The 21,345-nt window shown below is 46.5% G+C and overlaps 2 protein-coding genes and 2 pseudogenes across 5 annotated transcripts in view; 3 read left to right on the plus strand and 1 right to left on the minus strand.

Moving 5' to 3' along the window:
- LOC116474391 (mitochondrial import inner membrane translocase subunit TIM14-like) overlaps nucleotides 1–2,284 on the plus strand; it is a 6,395-nt pseudogene extending 4,111 nt beyond the window's left edge.
- The window catches only part of MDN1 (midasin AAA ATPase 1), a 181,298-nt gene extending 161,386 nt beyond the window's left edge, over nucleotides 1–19,912 (minus strand). For all 4 annotated transcript variants that reach the window (XM_058435398.1, XM_058435399.1, XM_058435400.1 and 1 more), the window contains exons 1-2: nucleotides 19,647–19,912; nucleotides 3,244–3,470 (exon numbers count right to left, since the gene is read on the minus strand). In XM_058435398.1, the coding sequence (XP_058291381.1) occupies nucleotides 3,244–3,470; nucleotides 19,647–19,748 (329 nt within the window). In that variant the 5' untranslated portion in view covers nucleotides 19,749–19,912. The remainder of the gene's footprint in view (nucleotides 1–3,243; nucleotides 3,471–19,646) is intronic.
- On the plus strand, nucleotides 14,393–15,654 carry LOC116469757 (protein PIMREG-like; annotated as a pseudogene).
- Nucleotides 19,913–20,246: 334 nt separating the features above from the next.
- CASP8AP2 (caspase 8 associated protein 2) overlaps nucleotides 20,247–21,345 on the plus strand; it is a 66,951-nt gene continuing 65,852 nt past the window's right edge. The window contains exon 1 of the transcript XR_009212424.1: nucleotides 20,247–20,286. The gene's annotated coding sequence lies outside the window, so the exon portion shown is untranslated. The remainder of the gene's footprint in view (nucleotides 20,287–21,345) is intronic.

Consider the following 21,345-nt stretch of genomic DNA (forward strand, 5'->3'; position numbering starts at 1 on the left):
AATGGTCAAAGATATAATCAATCATGCCTTCCTAATGAAATAACCATTTAAAAAGAAAAAAAAAAAAAGGAAAAACAGGCCGGGCGCAGTGGCTCACACCTGTAATCCCAGCACTTTGGGAGGCCTAGGAGGGCAGATCACCTGAGGTCGGGAGTTCGAGACCAGCCTGACCAACACGGAGAAACCGTGTCTCTACTAAAAATACAAAATTAGCCAGGCATGGTGGCACATGCCTGTAATCCCAGCTACTCAGGAGGCTGAGGCAGGAGAATCACGTGAACCTGGAAGGCGGAGGTTGCGGTGAGCCAAGATCGCGCCATTGCACTCCAGCCTGAGCAACAAGAGCAAAACTTCGTCTCAAAAAAAACAAACAACAACAACAAAAATAAATGGGGTTCTGAGAGCTTTCAGGGTGGTAAACAAATGGAGGTGCTGAGAGGGTGCTGCAGCCGGTGGGGAGCATAGATGCTTACTGTCCCCCTCCCCCATACCTTATCCTGTGCATCTTCTAACTGGCTCTTCCTGAGTTGTATCCTTTTCTAATACACTTGTAATCTAGTAAAGAAACTGTTTTCCTGAGTTCTGTGAGCTACTTTAGCAAATAATCAAACCTGAAGAGGTGGGTCAAGGAAGTCTCTGATTTACAGCCTTTTGGTCAGAAGCATATATGATAACCTAGACTTGAGATTGGTGTCTAGAGAGCGGGTACGCAGGGGAGGAATGGTGAGATACTCTTGTGGGACTGAATCTTTAACCTGTGGGGTCTGTACTAACTCCAGATAGACAGTCTCAGAGTTGAACTGAATTGCAGGGTACCAAACTGGTGTCAGAGAATTGATAGATATAGGTAAAAAGTCACACATCTGGTGTTAGAAGTGATGTGTTCCGCAAATGTTGAGGAAAAAGAACTGTTTTTTTCTTCTTTACTAGTCCAGGATACTTCTGTGTACTGCAGACATGATTCACAGCAGGCGCTGGTCACATCAGTATAGGTAAAACTTAGAAATAAGGTTACACTCTGATATAACATTAAGAGAAATAATCTCTGGGTGTGGTGGCTCATGCCTGTAATCCCAGCACTTTGGGAGGCCAAGGCGGGCAGATCACCCAAGGTCAGGAATTCAAGACCAGCCTGGCCAACATGGTGAAACCCCATCTACACTAAAAATACAAAAACCAGGCCAGGCTCACACCTGTAATCCCAGCACTTTCGGAGGCCGAGGCGGGCAGATCACTTGAGGCCAGGAGTTCAAGACTGGCCTGGACAACATGGTGAAAACCCAAAAAAATACAAAAGTTAGGCCAGGCGCAGTGGCTTACACCTATAATCCCAGCAATTTGGGAGGCCGAGGTAGGCGGATCACGAGGTCAGGAGTTCAAGATCAGCCTGGCCAACACAGTGAAACCCCATCTCTACTAAAAATACAAAAATTAGCCAGGTGTGGTGGCATGCACCTGTAGTCCCAGCTACTCGGGGGGCTGAGGTGGGAGAATCGCTTAACCCGGGAGGCAGAGGTTGCAGTGAGCCAAGACCTCGCCACTGCACTCCAGCCTAGGTGACAGAGTGAGACTCCGTCTCAAAAAAACAAAACAAATCACAACACAAAAATTAGTGGAGTATGATGGTGGGAGAATCACTTGAACCGGGAGACGGAGGTTGCAATGAGCCAAGATTGTGCCACTGCACTCCAGACTGGGCAACAAAGTGAGACCCTGTCTCAGAAAAAAAAAAAAAAAAAAAATTAGCCAGGTGTAGTGATGTGCATCTGTAGTCCCAGCTACTCAGGAGGCTGAGGCACGAGAATCACTTGAACCCAGGAGAAAGAGGTTGCAGTAAGGCGAGATCGTGCCACTGCACTCCAGCCTGGGCGACAGTGAGACTGCTTCAAAAAGAAAAAAAAAAGAAAATAATCAACACATAATGTGTCATTCTAACCTTCTGAAACTGTCTCCAAAGCTATAGCTGAGGGGATTTGGGAGCACAAGTTTAATCAAGGTGAAGAGAAAGAAAGGAACAAACTGGGTAATTTTTTATGAGACAGAACTTTGATACCTAACTGACATATCAGAATAGAGAAAGCCAGGAATGTTCTCAGAGTCCCGATCTTTACTTGGCTGTATATTTTCTAGTTCCATTAAACCAGGTCCATTTTTTTCTCATCCCCTTTTAGAAAAGCTCATACCAACAGTGTTTTCCCCCAAGTCTTCATTTCCTATTTCCTCATTAAAGGACCAGACTAGATATCATACTTCTAAGAAAGCCGAAGTGTATTTACTGTATTGATGAAGGCTAATAAATAAAACACTGGATATGAGGAATGTTCTGTTGGCCGGGCACAGTGGCTCACGCCTGTAATCCCAACACTTTGGGAGGTCGAGGCGGGCAGATCACGAGGTCAAGAGATTGAGACCATCCTGGCCAACATGGTGAAACCCCATCTCTACTAAAAATACAAAAATTAGCTGGGCGTGGTGGTGCACGCCTGTAGTCCCAGCTACTCAGGAGGCTGAGGCAGGAGAATCAGTTGAACCCAGGAGGGAGGCAGAGGTTGCAGTGAGCAGAGGTCACGCCACTGCACTCTAGCCTGGTGATAGAGTGGGACTCCGTCTCAAAAAAAAAAAAAAAAAGAAATGTCCTATTAGTACACGGAATATTAATTATTTTTACAGTGAAAGTTTTAAAAATCTTCTCAATTTAAAAACCCCTGACACTCAGTTCTGCTGTCTCTTTTGATTATTCCTCACAAACCATATTTTACTATCTCTTTAAAAGTCACATTAAAATCCAGCTCTAACACAGCTCTTAGTATATGAATTCAGACAGATTTATAGAATTTGGAAGGGATACTATAGCTCTTCTAATCCACTCCTTCAGCTGCTCTAATAAGGAAGGAATCTTTCCCATTAGAGGTGGATGCTCTAAGAGCCTCAGTTAAACCTCATTTACTCCGCTGTATATGCATGTCTTGCCACATGATACAATCCTTGAGAGCACTGGGGACATATCCTGGCCATCTTTCCAGGTCTGTTCTGATGGCCAAATTTAAGAGAAACCTAGTAAATGCTCACTGAACTGAGCTGGATAAATGGATTCTGCTGTGATTTTTTATAAAACAATACTATTTATCTCTCTCCTTTCTGTATTTCCGTTTTACCTTCTCAGCTCAGCCTCCCTTTCATCCCAGGAAGACAGCAGGTTCTATCACCTCAAGGAAAAATGTGAATAATAAAATTGCTACTCACGGGAGGACATCAGGATGGTTACCGATGAGTTTGCTCATCGACACACAGAGCCGTTCATGCAGATCATGGTTGATTTGGCCTCCAGCTTTAATGGCTTCGGCATTCCTTTCCAGCAAATCCAAAAGGAGAGGGCGAAGCTGGCGACCAACCAGCACGGTACAGTCCTTATCCAAAAGCAACTGTGCTAAGGTACTCAGGACACACTGGCGATCTTGAGGTGTCCACACCTGAGAAAGACAAAACAAAACATCTTTCACTTTTTTTTCTTTTTTTTGAGACAGAGTCTCGCTCTGTCGCCCAGGCTCGAGTGCAGTGGCGCAATCTCAGCTCACTGCAAGCTCCACCTCCTGGGTTCATGCCATTCTCCTGCCTCGGCCTCCCGAGTAGCTGGGACTACAGGCGCCCACCACCATACCCGGCTAATTTTTTATATTTTTAGTAGAGACAGGGTTTCACCATGTTAGCCAGGATGGTCTCGATCTCCTGACCGCATGATCCACCCACCTCGGCCTCCCAAAGTGCTGAGATTACAGGCATGAGCCACCGCGCCCGGCCTTTCTCTCTTTTTTTTTTTTTTTTTTTTTTCTTTTTTTGGAGAGAGAGTCCTGGCTCCATCTCCCAGGCTGGAGTGCAGTGGCGCGATTTCGGCTCACTGCAACCTCCACCTCCCAGGTTCAAGCGATTCTCATGCCTCAGCCTCCCATGAGTAGCTGGGATTACAGGCACCCACCACCACACCAGACTAATTTTTGTTTTGTTTTGTTTTAGTAGAGACAGGGTTTCATCATGTTGGCCAGGCTGGTCTCAAACTCCTGACCACAGGTGATCCAACACCTTCAGCCTCACAAAGTGCTGGGATTACAGGTGTGAGCCACCGTGCCTGGCCCAAAATATCTATGTAAATATTCATTTGCACTGTTGTAGAAAAGCAGAGATGGGTCCTGGGTTGGAACTAAAATGTCCAATTTCCAGACTTCATAAGTGAGATTCTATTATAAAATATCGTGGAAATTTTTTGCAATGGAGGATCAGAGTTAATTTAATATAAAGGTTGGCCGGGCGCGGTGGCTCACGCTTGTAATCCCAGCACTTTGGGAGGCCGAGGCGGGTGGATCACGAGGTCAGGAGATCGAGACCATGGTGAAACCCCGTCTCTACTAAAAATACAAAAAATTAGCTGGGCGTGGTGGCGGGCGCCTGTAGTCCCAGCTACTCAGGAGGCTGAGGCAGGAGAATGGCGTGAACCCGGGAGGTGGAGCTTGCAGTGAGCCGAGATTGGGCCACTGCACTCCAGCCTGGGCGACAGAGCGAGACTCCGCCTCAAAAAAAAAAAAAAAAATTTAATATAAAGGCTGTTACAAATAAGTTTCAGTACACTGGAGTTTGAGGTACAGGGACTGATACCTGGATTCCATTTAAAAGCTACACGACTTATCTGAAAAATAATCTATGTGCTGAGGTTTCAACAATCTCCAGGGAATCCAAAACCCCAAAATTCCCCCAGCTCCTTTAACTCTTGGAAGAAAAAAATGAATTCTGCAGTTAGCAGACAAAACTTCCAACTCTTGAGGAAAGGACAGAGGTAAAAAATTAATTCCTGGGAGTGAATGAGGATATCCCTATCAAGCTGATCAAGGCATCAGCCTCTAATAAATAAACAAAAAACAGATCCAAAGTAGACAGCAACACTTTGATATGGAAGATGAAATAGAATACAAAATTCTAGTGCCCAGGTTCAGAATGTAGGTAAGCATACAAAGGAAAACTGAAAACTGTATAAAAGGCATTATGTTGCTAGTGTGTATACAGGTCTGCACAACCCTTTCTGCCCAGCAATGTAATATCAAGTTTAAAATGGGGACATGCCCTTTGACCTTGCAAGTCCCATGCCATCAGTTTATCCTAAGAAGTTTCACCCCAGGCCAGGTGTGGTGGCTCATGCTTGTAATCCCAGCACTTTGGAAGGCCGAAGCAGACAGATCCCTTAAGCCAACGAGTTCAAGACCAGCCTGGACAATATGGTGAAACCCCATTCCTACAAAAAATAGAAAAATTAGCCAGGCTTGGTGGCATGCGCCTGTAGTCTTAGCTCCTCAGGTGGCTGAAGTGGGAGGACAGCTTGAGCCTGGGAGGTCGAGGTCGCAGTGAGCTGAGATCATGCCACTGCACTCCAGCCTGGGTGACAAACAGTTAAAGCCCTGTCTCCCCCCCACAAAAAAAAAAAAAAAAAGGAGGAGAGGAGGAGGCTCACCCAGTCACCTATATAAATGCACCCTGAACACAGCCTAAATGTCATATGCAAAATTTAACGAGTTTTGCCAAAATTATCATCCAGAAAGTCACCTTACACCTGAGCTCTTACAAAGTCTTCCAATTATAGAGCATTCTCTCATGAAAACATTTGATTCTGATCAAAGCACTGATGAGGGAAAAATATTACCTTGAAACAATTTCTATCAGTCTTAGTTCTGTCCTTTATAGGAGGCTAACTGAAGGATTCCATAAAAATGGAGGCAAAGAAATTTAACAGATTTGGTCATCATCATACATAGGAGCAAAACCTCACATTTTCAACTGCTGCATGTCTGCATAAACAAGCCCTCTAAAGATACCCTTTTTTTTTCTTTTGAGACAAGGTCTTGGTCTGTCGCCCAGACTGAAGTATAGTGGTAAAATCACAGCTCACTGCAGGCACACCCTCCCAAGTTCAAGCAATCCTCCCAACTGAGCCCCCTAAGTAGCTGGGACTACAGGTGTGTGCCACCACGCCCAGCTGATTATTTTATTTCTGTAGACATGGTTGTCTCACTATGTTGCCCAGGCTGATCTCAAACTCCTGAGCTCAAGCAATCCTCCTGCCTTGGCCTCCCAAAGTGCTAGGATTACAGGTGTGAGCCATTGTGCCCAGCCCCATTTTTTAAATAATAAAGTAAGTTACATTGCAGAGGAAAGAAACATATCCAAAGAAAACTGGTCAGTCATGGTGGTACTTTGGGAGGCCAATGTGAGATGATCACTTGAGGCCAGGAGTTTGAGACCAACCTGGGCAATGTGGTAAGATGCCATCTCTTCAAAAAAATAAAAATAAATTAAAAATTAGCTGGTGTGGCCAGGAGTGGTGGCTCACGCCTGTAAACCCAGCACTTTGGGAGGCAGAGGGTGGTGGACCACTTGAGGTCAGGAGTTTGAGACCAGCCTGACCAACATGGTGAAACTTTGTCTCTACTAGAAATACAAAAAATTAGCCGGATGTGGTGGTGTGTGTCTGTAATCCCAGCTATTTGGGAGACTGGGGCAGGAAAACGGCTTGAACCCAGGAGGCGGAGGTTGCAGTGAACTGAGAACGCACCATTGCACTCCAGCCCGGGCAACAGATAGAGTGAGACTCCATCTGAATAAAAAAAATTTTTTTTTAAAGTTTAATTAAAAAAACTTTAAAAAAAGTTTGTTTAAATTAGCTGGTGATGGTGTGCATCTATAGTCCCAGCTACTCTGGAGAGTAAGGAGAGGATCACCTCAGCCCAGGAGTTCGAAGCTGCAGTAAGCCATGACCATGCCCACTGCACTCCAGCCTGGGTAAAAGAATGAGACTCTGTCTCTTAAAAATAAAATACATAAAATATAAATTTCATTCCTCAATAATTTTAAATATAAAAATAATAACTCATTTTTATACATTGACCTGGTATCCTGTGATCTTATGCAATTCTTTATTTTGAAGATTCCTTAAGACTTTTTACATACAAAATTCTTTCTTAAGCAAACACTGTTTTGTTTTTTATTTTATTTTTTGGGGACAGGGTTTCCCTCTGTCACCCAGGCTGGAGTTCTTTGATATCAGCTCACTGCAGCCTCGACTTCCCGGACTCAAGTGATCCTCCTGCCTCATCCTCCCAAGTAGCTGGGACTACAGGCACACACAAGCATGCCTGGCTAATTTCTGTATTTTTACTACAGTCAGGGTTTCACCACATTGCCCAGGCTGGTCTCGAACTCCTGGGCTCAAGAGATCCACCTACCTCAGCCCCTAAAGTGCTGGATTACAGGCATGCGCCACCACGCAAGGGGGTTATGGTTTTTCTCAGCATTTGAAAGATGTTTCATTGTGTTGTTTCTGTTAAGAAATCAGCAGTCATTTTTATCTTTGCTCCTCTACAAGTAAAGTGTCTTTTTTTCTGGCAATTTTTAAGATGTTATTTATTACTTGTTTCTAGCAACTTGATTATGATGTGGCTTGGTGTGGTTTTGTGTTTATCAGATTTAAGATTATGAGTTTTGGGGATCTGTGAATTATTTTTCACCAACTTTAGAAATTTTGAGATTATCTTTTTATATTTCTACTGTTTCTCTTCTCTCCCTCCTCCTGTAACTCCAATTACACATACAGTAGACTAGTTGATAATGTCTCACAGATCACTGAAGCATTTTTATTCCAGCTTTTTCCCACCGTGTCTGTTTAAGCCTAGATAATTTCTATTGCCGTATCTTGTAATTCAATGTTTTTTTCTTGTGAACTGTCTAATCTTCGATGAGGCCTATCCAGTAAAATATTCATTGCTAAGATTGTATTTTTTTATTTCACTTGTTTTTTTCATAGCTTAAATATCTCTCATTATGTTTCCCTTCAAGTCCCTGCAAATATAATTACTATTTTTTTTATGTTTTTGAGAGGGACAGGGTCTTACTTTGTTGCCCAGGCTCAGACTGATCACAAACTCCTGGCCTCAAGTGGTTCCTCTTGGCCCAGCCTATAATCACTTTTTTCTTTTTTTTTTCCCCGAACATTCATATCATCATTATATAATCACTTTTTAAAGTCCTTGTGTATTAATTTAAATATCTTTATTATTTTGGGGTCTGTTATAGTGACTGACTTTTCTCCTGGTAATGAGCCACCATTTTCCTTTTCCTATATCTAGTACTTTTTTAATCGGATGCTGAATGTTGTAGATGTGTCTAGATTTTGCTCTCTTCCTTTATTCTAGCAGGCAATTAATCAGCTTGTAGGTCAGCTTGATCCTTTCAAGACTTGTTTTTAAGTTTTGTTAGTATTGGTCTAGAAAGACCTTTGAGGGCTGATTTAGCCCTAGAGTGTGGCCCTTCTGGGTTCCACACTAATTATGCCAGTATTCGACTTGGTCATTCCACTCCAACTAGTAGGAGTTGAACATCTCCTACACAGAAAAACTCCAGTAGTTATTCTTTGCATAGCTCACGAAATTTCCCTAAGAAAACACAGCTTTACATTCAGCCAGTACTCACCAGACCCCATATTTCTAGAGCTATTCCCTCCATTCCAACACCTTTCCCAGCATATTCCAACTACCGCAACTCTAAGCTCTGTCTTCTCAGCTCAGTAGGACCACCACTGCTGAACTTCATTCTTCCTCTGAGTCAGTCCTATAAGTGATTCCAGGTAGACAGCCAGAATCATTCTAGGGCTCACCTTGTTTCCCATTTTTAGGAATCCCAATCCTGTGCTACCTACGTTTCATCCAATGTTTGAACGTTTTTCACATGGATTTTTTCCTCTTTTTCTAGTTGTTTTAGCAACAGAGCTAATCCAGTACTAGTTATTCTATCATGAACAAAAGTATAGATATTTGGCTGGGCACGGTGGCTCACGCTTGTAATCCCAGCACTTTGGGAGGCCAAGGCGGGAGGATCACCTAAGCTCAGGAATTTGAGACCAGCCTGAGAAACATGCTGAAACCCCATCTCTACTAAAAATACAAAAATTAGCTGGACATGGTGGTGGGAGCCTGTAATCCCAGCTACCAGGGAGGCTGAGGCGGGAGAAGCACTTGAGCCCGGAAGGTCGAGGGTGCAGTGAGCTGAGATCGTGCCCCTGCACTCCAGCCTGGGTGACAGAGTAAGACCCTGTCTCAAAAAAAAAAAAAAAAAAAAAAGAAGTATGTATATTTGACTCTTTCCTGTTACAGCACTGTTTGCATAGCTTCATATATATTTAAACCTTTTTATTTTATCTTCCCAGATTTGTAGAGAAAAGACTATATATACAAGACTGAACATAGTGGTTCACACCTGTAATCTCAGCACTTTGGGAGGCCAAGGCAGGCAGATCACTTGAGCCCAGGAGTTCGAGACCGGCCTGGGCAACATGGCAGAACCCCATCTCTACAAAAAATACAAAAGTTAGCCAGGCTTGGCTGGGTGCAGTGGCTCACTCTTGTAATCCCAGAACTTTGGGAGGCCAAGGCGGGTGGATTACTTGAGGTCAGGAATTCAAGACCAGCCTGACCAACATAGCGAAACACCATCTCTACTAAAGGTACAAAAATTAGCCGGGCATTGTGGCACATACCTGTAGTCCCAGCTACTCGAGAGGCTGAGGCAGGAGAATCGCTTGAACCCAGGAAGCAGAGGTTGCAGTGAGCCAAGATCATGCCACTGCACTCAAGCCTGGGTGCCAGAGCAAGACTCCCTCTCAAAATAAATAAATAAAATAAAATAAAATAAAAAATTAGCCAGACTTGGTGGTGTGTGCCTGTAGTCCCTACTACTCATGAGGCTAGAGTTGGGGGAAATCACCTGAGCCTGGAACATAGAGGCTGCAGTGAGCCATGATTGCACCACTATCCCCCAGCCTAGGCAACAGAGTGAGACTCCGTTTCATTAAAAAAAAAAAAAGGTTTGGAATATTATATATCAAAATATTAATATGGGCAGTCTCTGACTGTTTTTCTTACATGTATTAATTTCCCAGAGCTGTCATAACAAAATACCACAAACTGACTTAAAAAAAACAAGGCCGGGTACAGTGGCTCACATCTGTAATCCCAGCACTTTGGGAGGCTGAGGTGGGTGGATTACCTGAGGTCAGGAGTTCGAGACCAGCCTGAGCAATATGGTGAAACCCCGTCTCTACTAAAAATACAAAAATTAGCCGGGTATGGTGGCGGGTGCCTGTAGTCCCAGCTACTAGGGAGGCTGAGGCAGGAGAATCGCTTGAACCCAGGAGGCAGAGGGTGCAGTGAACCAAGATCGTGCCACTGTACTCTAGCCTGGGCAACAGAGTAAGACTCTGTCTCAAAAAAACAAAACAAAACAAAACAAAAAACAAATTAAAAAAACAGAAATGTATTGCCTCACAATTCTAAAGTCTGGAAGTCCAAGATCAGGGTGTCAGCAAGGCCATATTCCTTTGAAACCTATAGGGGAGAATCCTTCCTTGCCTCTTCCTAGCTTCTGGTTGTCATCATCAATCCCTGTTGTTCCTTGTCTTGCAGATTTATCACTCCAATATGTATTTCTGTCATCACCACATGGCCATCTTCCCTTTATGTCTTTTCTCTCCTCTTCTTATACGAACAGTCATATTGGGCTGGGTGTGTGGCTCACGGCTGTAATTCCAGTACTCTGGGAGGCTGAGGTGGACAGATCACTTGAGGTCGGGAGTTCAAGACCAGCCTGGCCAATATAGTGAAACCCCATCTCTACTAAAAATACAAAAATTAGCTGGGCGTGGTGGCACACACCTGTAATCCCAGCTGCTGAGGCAGGAGAATCGCTTAAACCAAAGAGGTGGAGGTTGCAATGAGCTGAGATTGCACCACTGCACTCAAGCCTGGGCGAAAGAGAAACAGTCATATTGGATTAAGGCCCTATCTAATTACCTCATCCTGACTTTATTACATCTGCAAAGACCTCATTTCCAAATAGGGTCACATTCAGGTATTACAGGCTAGGACTTCTACATATATTTTTGGCAGACACAATTTAACCCACAATACGGGTGGTGCTTTCCTGAATTTTCCTAGTATTCTGCATGAATACTACTAGTTAATGAAGTTTTAAAAAATTATAAATGTTTTACTAAAACCCATGAAAGGGTAAATGCCAGGCCTGCAAGAAAAGAGACCAGCTAGACTAGGATACCTATGAGTATCTAGGGGGTGGGTGGGGGTTATAGGAAAACTACATAATCAGCTTTCTCCTTATGTAAACCCAGGGGCCTTGCTAATCAAAGCATCTTTGACCATGTCAGCTGGCTTGCTATTGTAGGAAATAAAAACAGGACAATAAATGCTAAAGGATTTACTTCTTTTTATTTATTTATTTTTTTAAGATAGGGTCTCACTCTGTCGCCAGGCTAGAGTGCAGTGGTACAATGTCAGCTCACTGTCACCTCTGCCTCCCTCTTGGGTTCAGTTCAACCAATTCTCCTGCCACAGCCTCCCAAGTAGCTGGGACTACAGGCGCCCGCCACCACACCCGGCTAATTTTTTGTATTTTTAGTAGAGATGGTGTGTCACCATGTTGGCCAGGATGGTCTCAATATCTTGACCTCGTGATCCACCCACCTCGGCCTCCCAAAGTGCTGGGATTATAGGTGTGAGCCACCGCGACCAGCCAGGATTTACTTCTTAAACCTGTGATTACTCCCGTAACATTCTTAGGAAATCTTGCCTTTCTCCTTGGGAGACTGGGACCCACTGGAAAAGGGAAAGGACTGCATTCCTCCCAGCTACACCTTTGTATTTTCTCACTTCTCTTAACATTCTGTGAAGCTTAAATGGGTTTTATTTAGGTGGCTGGGATACAAGCAAGTATGAGGAAAGCTGAAGAATACTGATTACTTAATAAATACAAGAAAAAACTTTTTTTTTTTTTTCTGAGACGGAGTCTCGCTCTGTTGCCCTGGCTGGAGAGCAGTGGCCTGATCTCGGTTCACTGCAACCTCTGCCTCCCGGGTTCAAGCAATTCTCCTGCCTCAGCCTCCCGAGTAGCTGGGATTACAGGCATGCGCCAGCACACCCGGCTAATTTTTGTATTTTTAGTAGAGACAGGGTTTCACTATGTTGGCCAGGCTAGTCTCAAACTCCTGACCTCGTGATTCGCCCACCTTGGCCTCCCAAAATGCTGGGATTACAGGTGTGGGCCACCACGCCCAGCCAAGAAAAAACATTTTTATTGGCCGGGTGTGGTTACTCACGCCTGTAATCCTAGCACTTTGGGAGGCCAAGGCAGGTAGATTGTCTGAGCTCAGCCACCGCGCCTGGCCAAGAAAAAACATTTTTAAGGTGGCTCAGCTCTTCTCTTCCCACCAAAAATACAAACCAATTCCGTTCCTTTGCTGTAACAAAAGTCATCAATTTCCCAATAATTAGCCAACAAAAATAGAAAAGGAAAAAAAGTCTTCATATTTGTATGTCTGTATGCTTAACATACTGAATTTTTTTACTGTTTTGAGTAATGAAATTACTATATTGTTATATTCAACTGCTAACTGATCAGTTAGCCCTTCTCAAAGCAGAGTTAATTAAAAGGATAAGGCAAGTTTTTCTACCTCAGTGTTATTATTTATAATTACATGTATCAGCTGAGATGTGTATTTTCAGCTAAAAAGAAACAATTCCTAAACTACTCTATAAAACCTAAGCAATTAGGCTGGGTACAGTGGCTCATACCTGCAATCCCAACACTTTGGTAGGCCAAGGTGGGAGGATGGCTTGAGCCCAAGAGTTCAAGACCAGCCTGGGCAACATGGTGAGACTCACCATCTCTACAAAAAAAAATTTTTTTTTTTTTTGAGAGGGAGTTTCATTGTTGTTGCCCAGGCTGGAGTGCAATGGCGTGATTTCGGCTCACCACAACCTCTGCCTCCCAGGTTCAAGAGATTCTCCTGCCTCAGCCTCCCCAGTAGCTGGGATTACAGGCATGCGCCACCACACCTGGCTAATTTCGTATCTTTAGTAGAGAAGGGGTTTCTCCATGTTGGTCAGGCTGGTCTCAAACTCCCAACCTCAGGTGATCTGCCCACCTTGGCCTCCCAAAGTGCTGGTACAGGCCTGAGCCACTGTGCTCGGCCACAAAATTTTTTTTAGAAATTAGCCAGGCAAGGCTGGGCGCAGTGGCTCATGCCTGTAATCCCAGCACTTCGGGAGGCTGAGGCAGGAGGATCACCTGAGGTCAGGAGTTCGAAAGCAGCCTTGCCAACATGGCAAAACTCTATCTCTACTAAAAATACAAAAATTAGCTGGGCACGGTGCCAGGTGCCTGTAATCCCAGCTACTTGGGAGGCTGAAGCAGGAGAATTGCTTGAACCCAGGAGGCAGAGGTTGAAGTGAGCCAAGATCATGCCATTGCACTCCAGCCTGGGTGACACAGCAAGACTCTGTCTCAAAAAAAAAAAAAAGAAAAGAAATTAGTCAGGCATGGTATTGCGCACCTGTTGTCCCAACTACTCAGAAGGATGAGGTGGGAGGACCATTTGAGCCCAGGAGGTCAAGGCTGAAGTGAACTATGATCACTGTACTCTAGCCAAGGCCATAAAGGGAGACCCTGTCTCGGGCAGGGGAAGCATTAAAGCATCAACACTGTCATCATTTGCTTCAAACACTGAAAGTTAAAGCTACGTTCTGCCAAAAATAAGCAAGTATGCCTGTAATCCCTGCATTTTGGGTGGCCAAGGTGGGAGGACTGCTTGAGCCCAAGAGTTTGAGACCAGCCTAGGCAACACAGCAAGACCTTGTTTCTACCTAAGATTTAAAAAAAAAAAAAAATTAGCCAGACGTGGTGGCATGCCTATAGTTCCAGCTACTGGAGGGGATGGGGAGGGTCCTAAAGTAAGATGATCAGTTGAACCTAGGATGTCAAGGCTACTGCTCTCCAGACCCTGTCTTAAAAAATAAAAAGAGGCTGGGCGCGGTGGCTCACGCTTGTAATCCCAGCACTTTGGGAGGCCGAGGCAGGCAGATCACGAGGTCAGGAGATCGAGACCATCCTGGCTAACACGGTGAAACCCCGTCTCTACAAAAAATACAAAAAATTAGCCGGGCGTTGTGGCGGGCGCCTGTAGTCCCAGCTACTCGGAGAGGCTGAGGCAGGAGAATGGCGTGAACCCGGGAGGCGGAGCTTGCAGTGAGCCGAGACTGCGCCACTGCACTCCAGCCTGGGTGACAGAGCGAGACCCTGTCTCAAAAATAAATAAATAAATAAATAATAATAAAAAATAAAAAGAAAGCATAAACCAAAAATAAAATTCTAAGCCCCCCCAACCAACTGAATGAAGGTAAATCCTTCTTCTCTCAGTCAAGTGCATTCTAAAGTAAACCTGAAACACTAGTTCAGGCCATGCTGGGAATGGGTGGTCAGACACGCCTCTTCCCTTTGGAATTCTGGCACAGCTAACCAGCATTAGCATTAAAACCTTAGGACTGACAAAACAGACTACTGGTAGCAATAAGATACAAATATGACAGACAGCAAACCCTGAAAGAAGTATTTCAGCAGTATTTTAACCACCCCCCCCCTTTTTTTTTTGGTAGAGACAGTCTCTCTCTGCTATGTTGCCCAAGCTGGTCTCAAACTCCTGGGTTCAAACAATTCTCCTCCCTCAGCCTCCAACAGTGCTGTGATGACAGGCATGAGCCACCACATCTGGCCCAAAATATATAGCTTTGACAAATTTTGAAATGGCCCTGCAAAGTTGTCTCTTTAAGTCTTATAAGAAACATTTAACATTTATAGTGCTCGGCTTCAGGCATATGTTGGGGGTGTTGAGGTCTAGTGGGCAGAGTAGACTCTTGGCCAGACAGATGGTTTCTCAGTGGCAGGATGTGAGGGCCTCCATGCACCGGAGATCTCTCCAGCACCAGGAGCAGCTGCTGGACAGCAAGGAGCTGCAGCCTATGGTCAGCCATCGGGAGATCTCCGCCAGGGCCCTGGGTTCTCTGTGCAGACAGTTCCAAAGGAGGCTGCCCCTAAGAGCCATCAACCTCAACCTCTGGACAGGCACCTCCTAGAAACCCCTAGAAACCAGGGTCAGGGCAGTAAGAGACTCCAGGCTGCAGCTCGCTCAGCTAAGAGCACCCTGGGTGCCATGTCACAGAGAATCCAGGAGTCCTGCCAAAGTAGCACCAAGTGGCTGGTAGAGACCCAGGTGAAGGCCAGGAGGAAGAAGAAAGGGGTACAAAAGGGAGGGCAGTGGCTCCCCAACTCACAGCCTGAGCCAGAAGAGGATTCGGCTGTCTGGAGCTGCCTCTGACCACTCAGCCACAGACCCCTGTGCATCACCACCTCTCTACCTGGACGGGCTGGGCTCACGTGCCCACCCTCTACGGCAGTGGAGGCGGGAGACTGCCTTCCAGAGCCCCTACTGCTCGACAGAGCTCCTCTGCTCTCCCAGTGAGTCTGATAGTGACCTAGAGCCTATGGGGAGCAGGAATTCGGCATCTCCAGAAGCCGTCCCAAGAGCTGGATGAAGCCATTATGGCAGAAGACAGTGGTGAAATGATACTCTCATTCATGATTGAGGAAGTGCCCTGCAGGAAACAAGCCCTGTCTGACCACCAACGCTTCATACCCAAGAATGTCTGTGCTTCCCTTCCCCATGAGCTTCCTGGTGGAAGCTCCCAGGAGTCATCAGTACCGCTGGGCCACTGCTAACAAAGACCCGACTAGCAAGGAGCCCAGAACCCCCCCTGCTGCAGCCACATCTGGACCCATCAGTGACTGCCTGCCACAGCCTGAGAGTGTCTTGGGGAGATCTTGCAGAGGTGGGGAGAATTGTTCCTTCTACTCCCCAAGGGGACTCTTGGGCTTAGAAATGCATCGTATACTTGACCTTGAGCCTGGTATTTGCTTCATCTACAATGTGAAGAGCCAGCATCAGATGTTTGAGAGCTCTGAACTCAAACCAGGTGCTTGGTTTTGGGGGAGTCATCCACAGAGTCACTCACCCACTGTGTTTCCAATGCCAAGGCCCTTGGAGGCACCACTCTCATCCCTGCTTTCCCTACCAGGGACCTGGAGGAAGGCATAGGAGATAGTTCCAGGCTTAAACCCTGGGCTCACAGGTACCTATTTATATGCTTAAGGCAGAGCACTGTGGGTGTGCCAGAAGGGGTAGCCCTGTTCAAGAGCAATTCCTGCCCTTTATAAATTATTTAAGAAACCTACTTTGTCATTTTATTAGAAAGAAACCAGATAGCATTGCTTTCTTATAATAAAGACTAGATAACACTACTTTCTCATAATACTGTTTTGTGGCTGGGCGCAGTGGCTCACGCCTGTAATCCCAGCACTTTGGGAGGCTGACGCGGGTGGATCACCTGAGGTCAGGAGTTCGAGACCAGCCTGGCTAATGTGGTGAAACCCCGTCTCTACTAAAAATACAAAAATTACCCAGGTGCAGTGGCAGGCACCTGTAAGCCCGGCTACTCGGGAGGCTGAGGCAGGAGAACTGCTTGAACCCAGGAGGCGGAGGTTACAGTGAGTTGAGATTGCGCCACTGCAGTCCAGCCTGGGTGACAGAGCAAGACTCCATCTCCGTCTGGGGGTGGGGGTGAGGAGACTGCATTTGGGAAAAAAAAAAAAAATCATTTACAGGCTAGGCTTATAATCCCAGCACTTTGGGAGGCTGAGGTAGGTGGATCACTTAAGCCTAGGAGTTCTAGACCAGCCTGGACAACAGAGCAAGATCCTACCTCTTTAAAAAATAATAAAAATTTTAAAAAAAGAAACATTTGCAATCTGTTCTCTCTGAAACCTGTTACCTGGAGGCTTCATTTGCATAATATGAACCTTGGTCTCCACATCCCTATCTTTTTTTTTTTTTTTTTTTTTTTTTTTTTGAGACAGAGTCTCGCTCTGTTGCCCAGGCTGGAGTGCAGTGGCACAATCTCAGCTCACTGCAAGCTCCGCCTCCCAGGTTCATGCCATTCTCCTGCCTCAGCCTCTTGAGTAGCTGGGACTACAGGTGCCTGCCACCATGCCCAGCTAATTTTTCATATTTTTAGTAAAGACAGGGTTTCGCCATGTTAGCCAGAATGATGTCGATCTCCTGAGCTCATGATCCACCCGCCTCGGCCTCCCAAAGTGCTGGGATTACAGGCGTGTGCCACTGTGCCCAGCCTCCACACCCCTATCTTAACCTAGACACTCCATTCTATTGATTCCAGGGATTTAAATAAACTCTCAGCCAATTGCCAGTCAGCAAATCTTTGAATCCACCTGTGACTTGGAAGACCGCCCCCCTCACCCTTGGAGTTGTCCCAGCTTTCCAGACCAAACCAATGTACATCTTACATGTACTGACTGATGTCTTAGGTCTCCCTAAAACGTATAAAACCAAGCTGTAGCCCGACCACCTTGGGCACATTTTCTCAAGATCTCCTGGGGCTGTGTCATGAGCCATGGTAACTCACATTTAGCTCAGAATAAATCTCTTAAAATATTTTAGAGTTTGACACTTTTCATTGACAAAAAGTATCACAATTCGTGAGTACCTTAACCTGTTAATACAGTCAATAAACATTTACTGCCTACTGCATATCAGACACTGTACTGGACACTACAGCTACACAGTCCCCTTCTCTGGACATACTCTCAATCAACCACTGAGAATCAATTAGTTGAAACAAAGGTTAAGAGGAAGAGGAAAGGGTAAAGTCAGAAAAGTCTTCCTGGGGAAGACCATTACAAAAGCAGTCTTCCAGAACAAACAAGTTAACAAACAAGTTCTAAGCAGGGCATAGAAGAGAGATGCAGCCTTCTAAGGAAAGGAAATGCAAAGTCAATGAGGCAAGTAACAGCGAGGAATGGTCCTGACAATAACAGACATTAACAACAGGAGGTGACTCCAGTCAACAACAGTGGAGGGTAACAACCTGCGGTCATTGCAGGCAGCTTAGTGTTGCTGAAATAGCAAGCCCTGAGCAGAAAGTAAACAACCAGTCTGGGGCAGGGTTTCTTAATTTTGCACCACTGCCATTTACGACGGATAACTCTGTTGTAGGGGGTTGTCCCATACATAACAGAATGCATAGCAGCATCCCTGGCCTTGATGCACTAGATGCTAGTAGCACCCCCATAATGAACAGTTGTGATAACCATAAAGGTCTCCAGATTTGTCCCTGGGAGCAAAATTGGCCCCACTCCCCAGAACAATTGGGCTGGAGATACATCAAAAAAATACTTCAGGGCAGGGCGCCTTGGCTCATGCCTGTAATCCCAGCACTTTAGGAGGCCAAGGCGGGTGGATCACCTGAGGTCAGGAGACCCAGCCTGACCCACACAGTGAAACCCCGTCTCTACTAAAAATACAAAACATTAGCCAGGCATGGTGGCGCACGCCTGTAATCCCAGCTACTCGGGAGGCTGAGACAGAAGAATCTCTTGAACTCGGGAGGCGGAGGTTGCAGTGAGCTGAGATGGTGGGCCACTGCACTCCAGTCTGGACGACAGGGCGGGACTCCGTCTCAAAAAAAAAAAATTTTACGCCGGACACGGTGGCTCACTCCTACAATCCCTGCACTTTGGGAGGCCAAGGCGGGATGATCACTTGAGCCAGGGGTTCCAGACCAGTAGGGGCAACAAAGGGGGACCTTATAGCTACCAAAAAAAAAAAAATTTTTTTAATTAGCCACGCCTGGGACCCAAGTACCTGGGACCACACTCACCTGTCCCGTGGCTCACGCCTGTAATCCCAGCACTTTGGGAGGATGAGGCGGGCGGATCACGAGGTCAAGAGATCGAGACCATCCTGCCCAACATGGTGAAACCCCGTCTCTGCTAAAAATACAAAAATTAGCTAGGCGTGGTGGCGCGCGCCTGTAATCCCAGCTACTTGGGAGGCTGAGGCAGGAGAATCGCTTGAACCCAGGAGACGGAGGGTGCAGTGAGCCGAGATCGCGCCACTGCACTCCAGCCTGGCGACACAGCGAGACTCCGTCTCAAAAAAAAAAAAAAAAAAAGTGTCTTCAACTCAGGTAGAAGGAGTCAATGAGAAGGTTCTTAAAAGCCCGAAGACCTATTTCCCAGAAAACTCTAATTAACCTTATAATTTGTATAGTTAGTTACAGTGAGTATTCGCTGTCTTGCTTTGTCCTTCAGCTGTTTTAAGTGTTTACGAACTGTCTCCAAAAATAGATGCAAATTTCCCTCATGGCAGAGATCGTAAAGAATTTATCTATCCACTTTCTCACAGCGCCACACCGTTCCTTACGCACAACAGGAATGCAATCAATATTTGTCAATGGTTCACCCAAACTAACAGGAGCGGCTGCACTACGCACACTTAGGTGATACGTACACTTGTCAAAACGGCAGAAACGCAAACTCAATTTCAGAAAAACAAACCACATTCCTTTCGGAAGGCCACCTCCGCCACAAGCAGCCAAAGCGCTTGCATAGGGGTGAGAGGCGGTGGGAAGGATACTGGAAGGCTTCCCCAGATAAAAACAAAAGACTCCTTCCAATCGCCTCAAACACGCTCGGAAACCTCCACGACCTGCGCCAGCCCAGAGAAGGGGGCCAGCTTGACTTGAGGCTGCACCACTCTCCCCTTAAAGCGGCAAGTATCGGTGGGGGAGCGCAGGAAGCTTACTAGTGGGGCGACCCAGTCGGTCCGGCGCTTTCCCTCTCCCTTCACGTCTTACCTGCTTGGCCAAGAACCTGCCCAACTCACTGCGGCTCTTCTCGTTCTTGGCTGCGATTAACCGCAGCGGCGCGGCTGCCACCTCCAGCAAGAAGTGCTCCATGACCCAGGGCCCTCACCCCGAGGGGCCACCTGCGCTCCCTACTTCGCGGCCAGCGTCCCCAAGCCGCCAAGGTCCCAGTGCCCAAGCAGCCACCACCAACTACGCCCCCAGGAAAGGCGGCCTCAGCTCCAGCGCCGACACCGGGAAAGGGGCACCACACGTGGGTGAGCACACGGCGTTTGACGTCATCAGCTCGGGACGGCTACGCGGCGCCCTCCGGGCCTCGGCCCCTCAGCGGCGGAAACGCCGGTGTTCGCTGTCCCGCCTTTTCCGGGAGGGAAATGGAAGCAAAAATCTAGTCGGTTTGGATGCATGAGTGATGGGGGCTCGCGAACACAGCACGTGGTGGGACAGAGAGAAGAGTGCGTTAGGCCGGGGAGGAAAGAGGGGGCGTGTGATTCTTAGCCCACCGTGCCTTCCTTCTGCCTGAACACACGGAAAGATCAGATGTGAGAGAAAAGCTGATTCTCGGCCGGGCGCGGTGGCGCATGTCTTTATCCCAGCATTTTGGGAGGCCGAGGCGGGCAGATCACTTGAGGTTAGCAGTTCGAGACCAGCCTGGGCAACGTGGTGAAACCCCCCCCCCTTGTCTACTAAAAATACAAAAATTAGCCGGGCATGGTGGCGCGCCCCTGTAGTCCCAGCTACTCGGGAGGCTGAGGCAGGAGAACCGCTTGAACTCGGGAGACGGAGGTTACAGTAAGCCGAGATCGTGCAGCTGCACTCCAGCCGCGCGACACAGCAGAATTTTCTGTCTCAAAAAAAGAAAGAAAAGAAAAGCTGATTCTCCCCTTCTTGTTAGCGGTGGCAGTTACCCCGTGTATAGGTAGGGGTCAGCAGTAACCTTAGTTCTTGCCTCCTCAGAAGAAAGAATTCCACGAAGGGCATAAGGCAGGAGAGACCGAGACAAGTTTCAGAGTAGAAGTAAAAGTTTATCAAAAAGCTTTAGAACAGGACGGAAAGAAAAGGAGGAAACTACAACTTGGAAGACTGCCAAGCAGGCGACTTGAGAAACCAAGTGTGCAGCTTGACCTCTTGACTTGAGGCTTTATATGTTGGCATACTTTCGGGAACTTGCATTGCTTCTCCCCACTCCTGAGATCTTACTTTAAGCTACTGATCAGTTTCAGGTGTTTTCTATTAGGAGCCTGCCTTTCGCTGGCCCCGGTGAACATTAGAGAAATAGTTAAGAACCGCCTGACCATCATTTGATTGTCACCCAATAGTCCTGGTGTGTGTCGGGTGGGGCGCGCTCTCCTGCTCTGCTCATACCTAACTAGTTAACATTCTGCCCCAGCAATTCCCCTTGTAGGACTCTAGCCTGCGGAAATCCTCACATAAGTGTGACAAAGACACCCCTTGCAGTTTTCTTAATACAGATATTGGAAGAAAATGTTCAATTGGGAATATTAAACTATGGGGTGTAAGTTATAGAATATTCTGGCAGTCATAAAAAATAGTAGAGTCCATAACATTAAAAGTGCACTTGTGGGCTAGGTGCAGTGGCTCAAGGCAAGGCAGGCAGATAGGAGTTGGAGACCAGCCGGGCGCGGTGGCTCACGCTTGTAATCCCAGCACTTTGGGAGGCCGAGGCGGG

The sequence above is a fragment of the Hylobates moloch genome, unplaced genomic scaffold (assembly GCF_009828535.3).
Source record: "Hylobates moloch isolate HMO894 unplaced genomic scaffold, HMol_V3 SCAFFOLD_2, whole genome shotgun sequence".
Lineage (NCBI taxonomy): Eukaryota > Metazoa > Chordata > Mammalia > Primates > Hylobatidae > Hylobates > Hylobates moloch.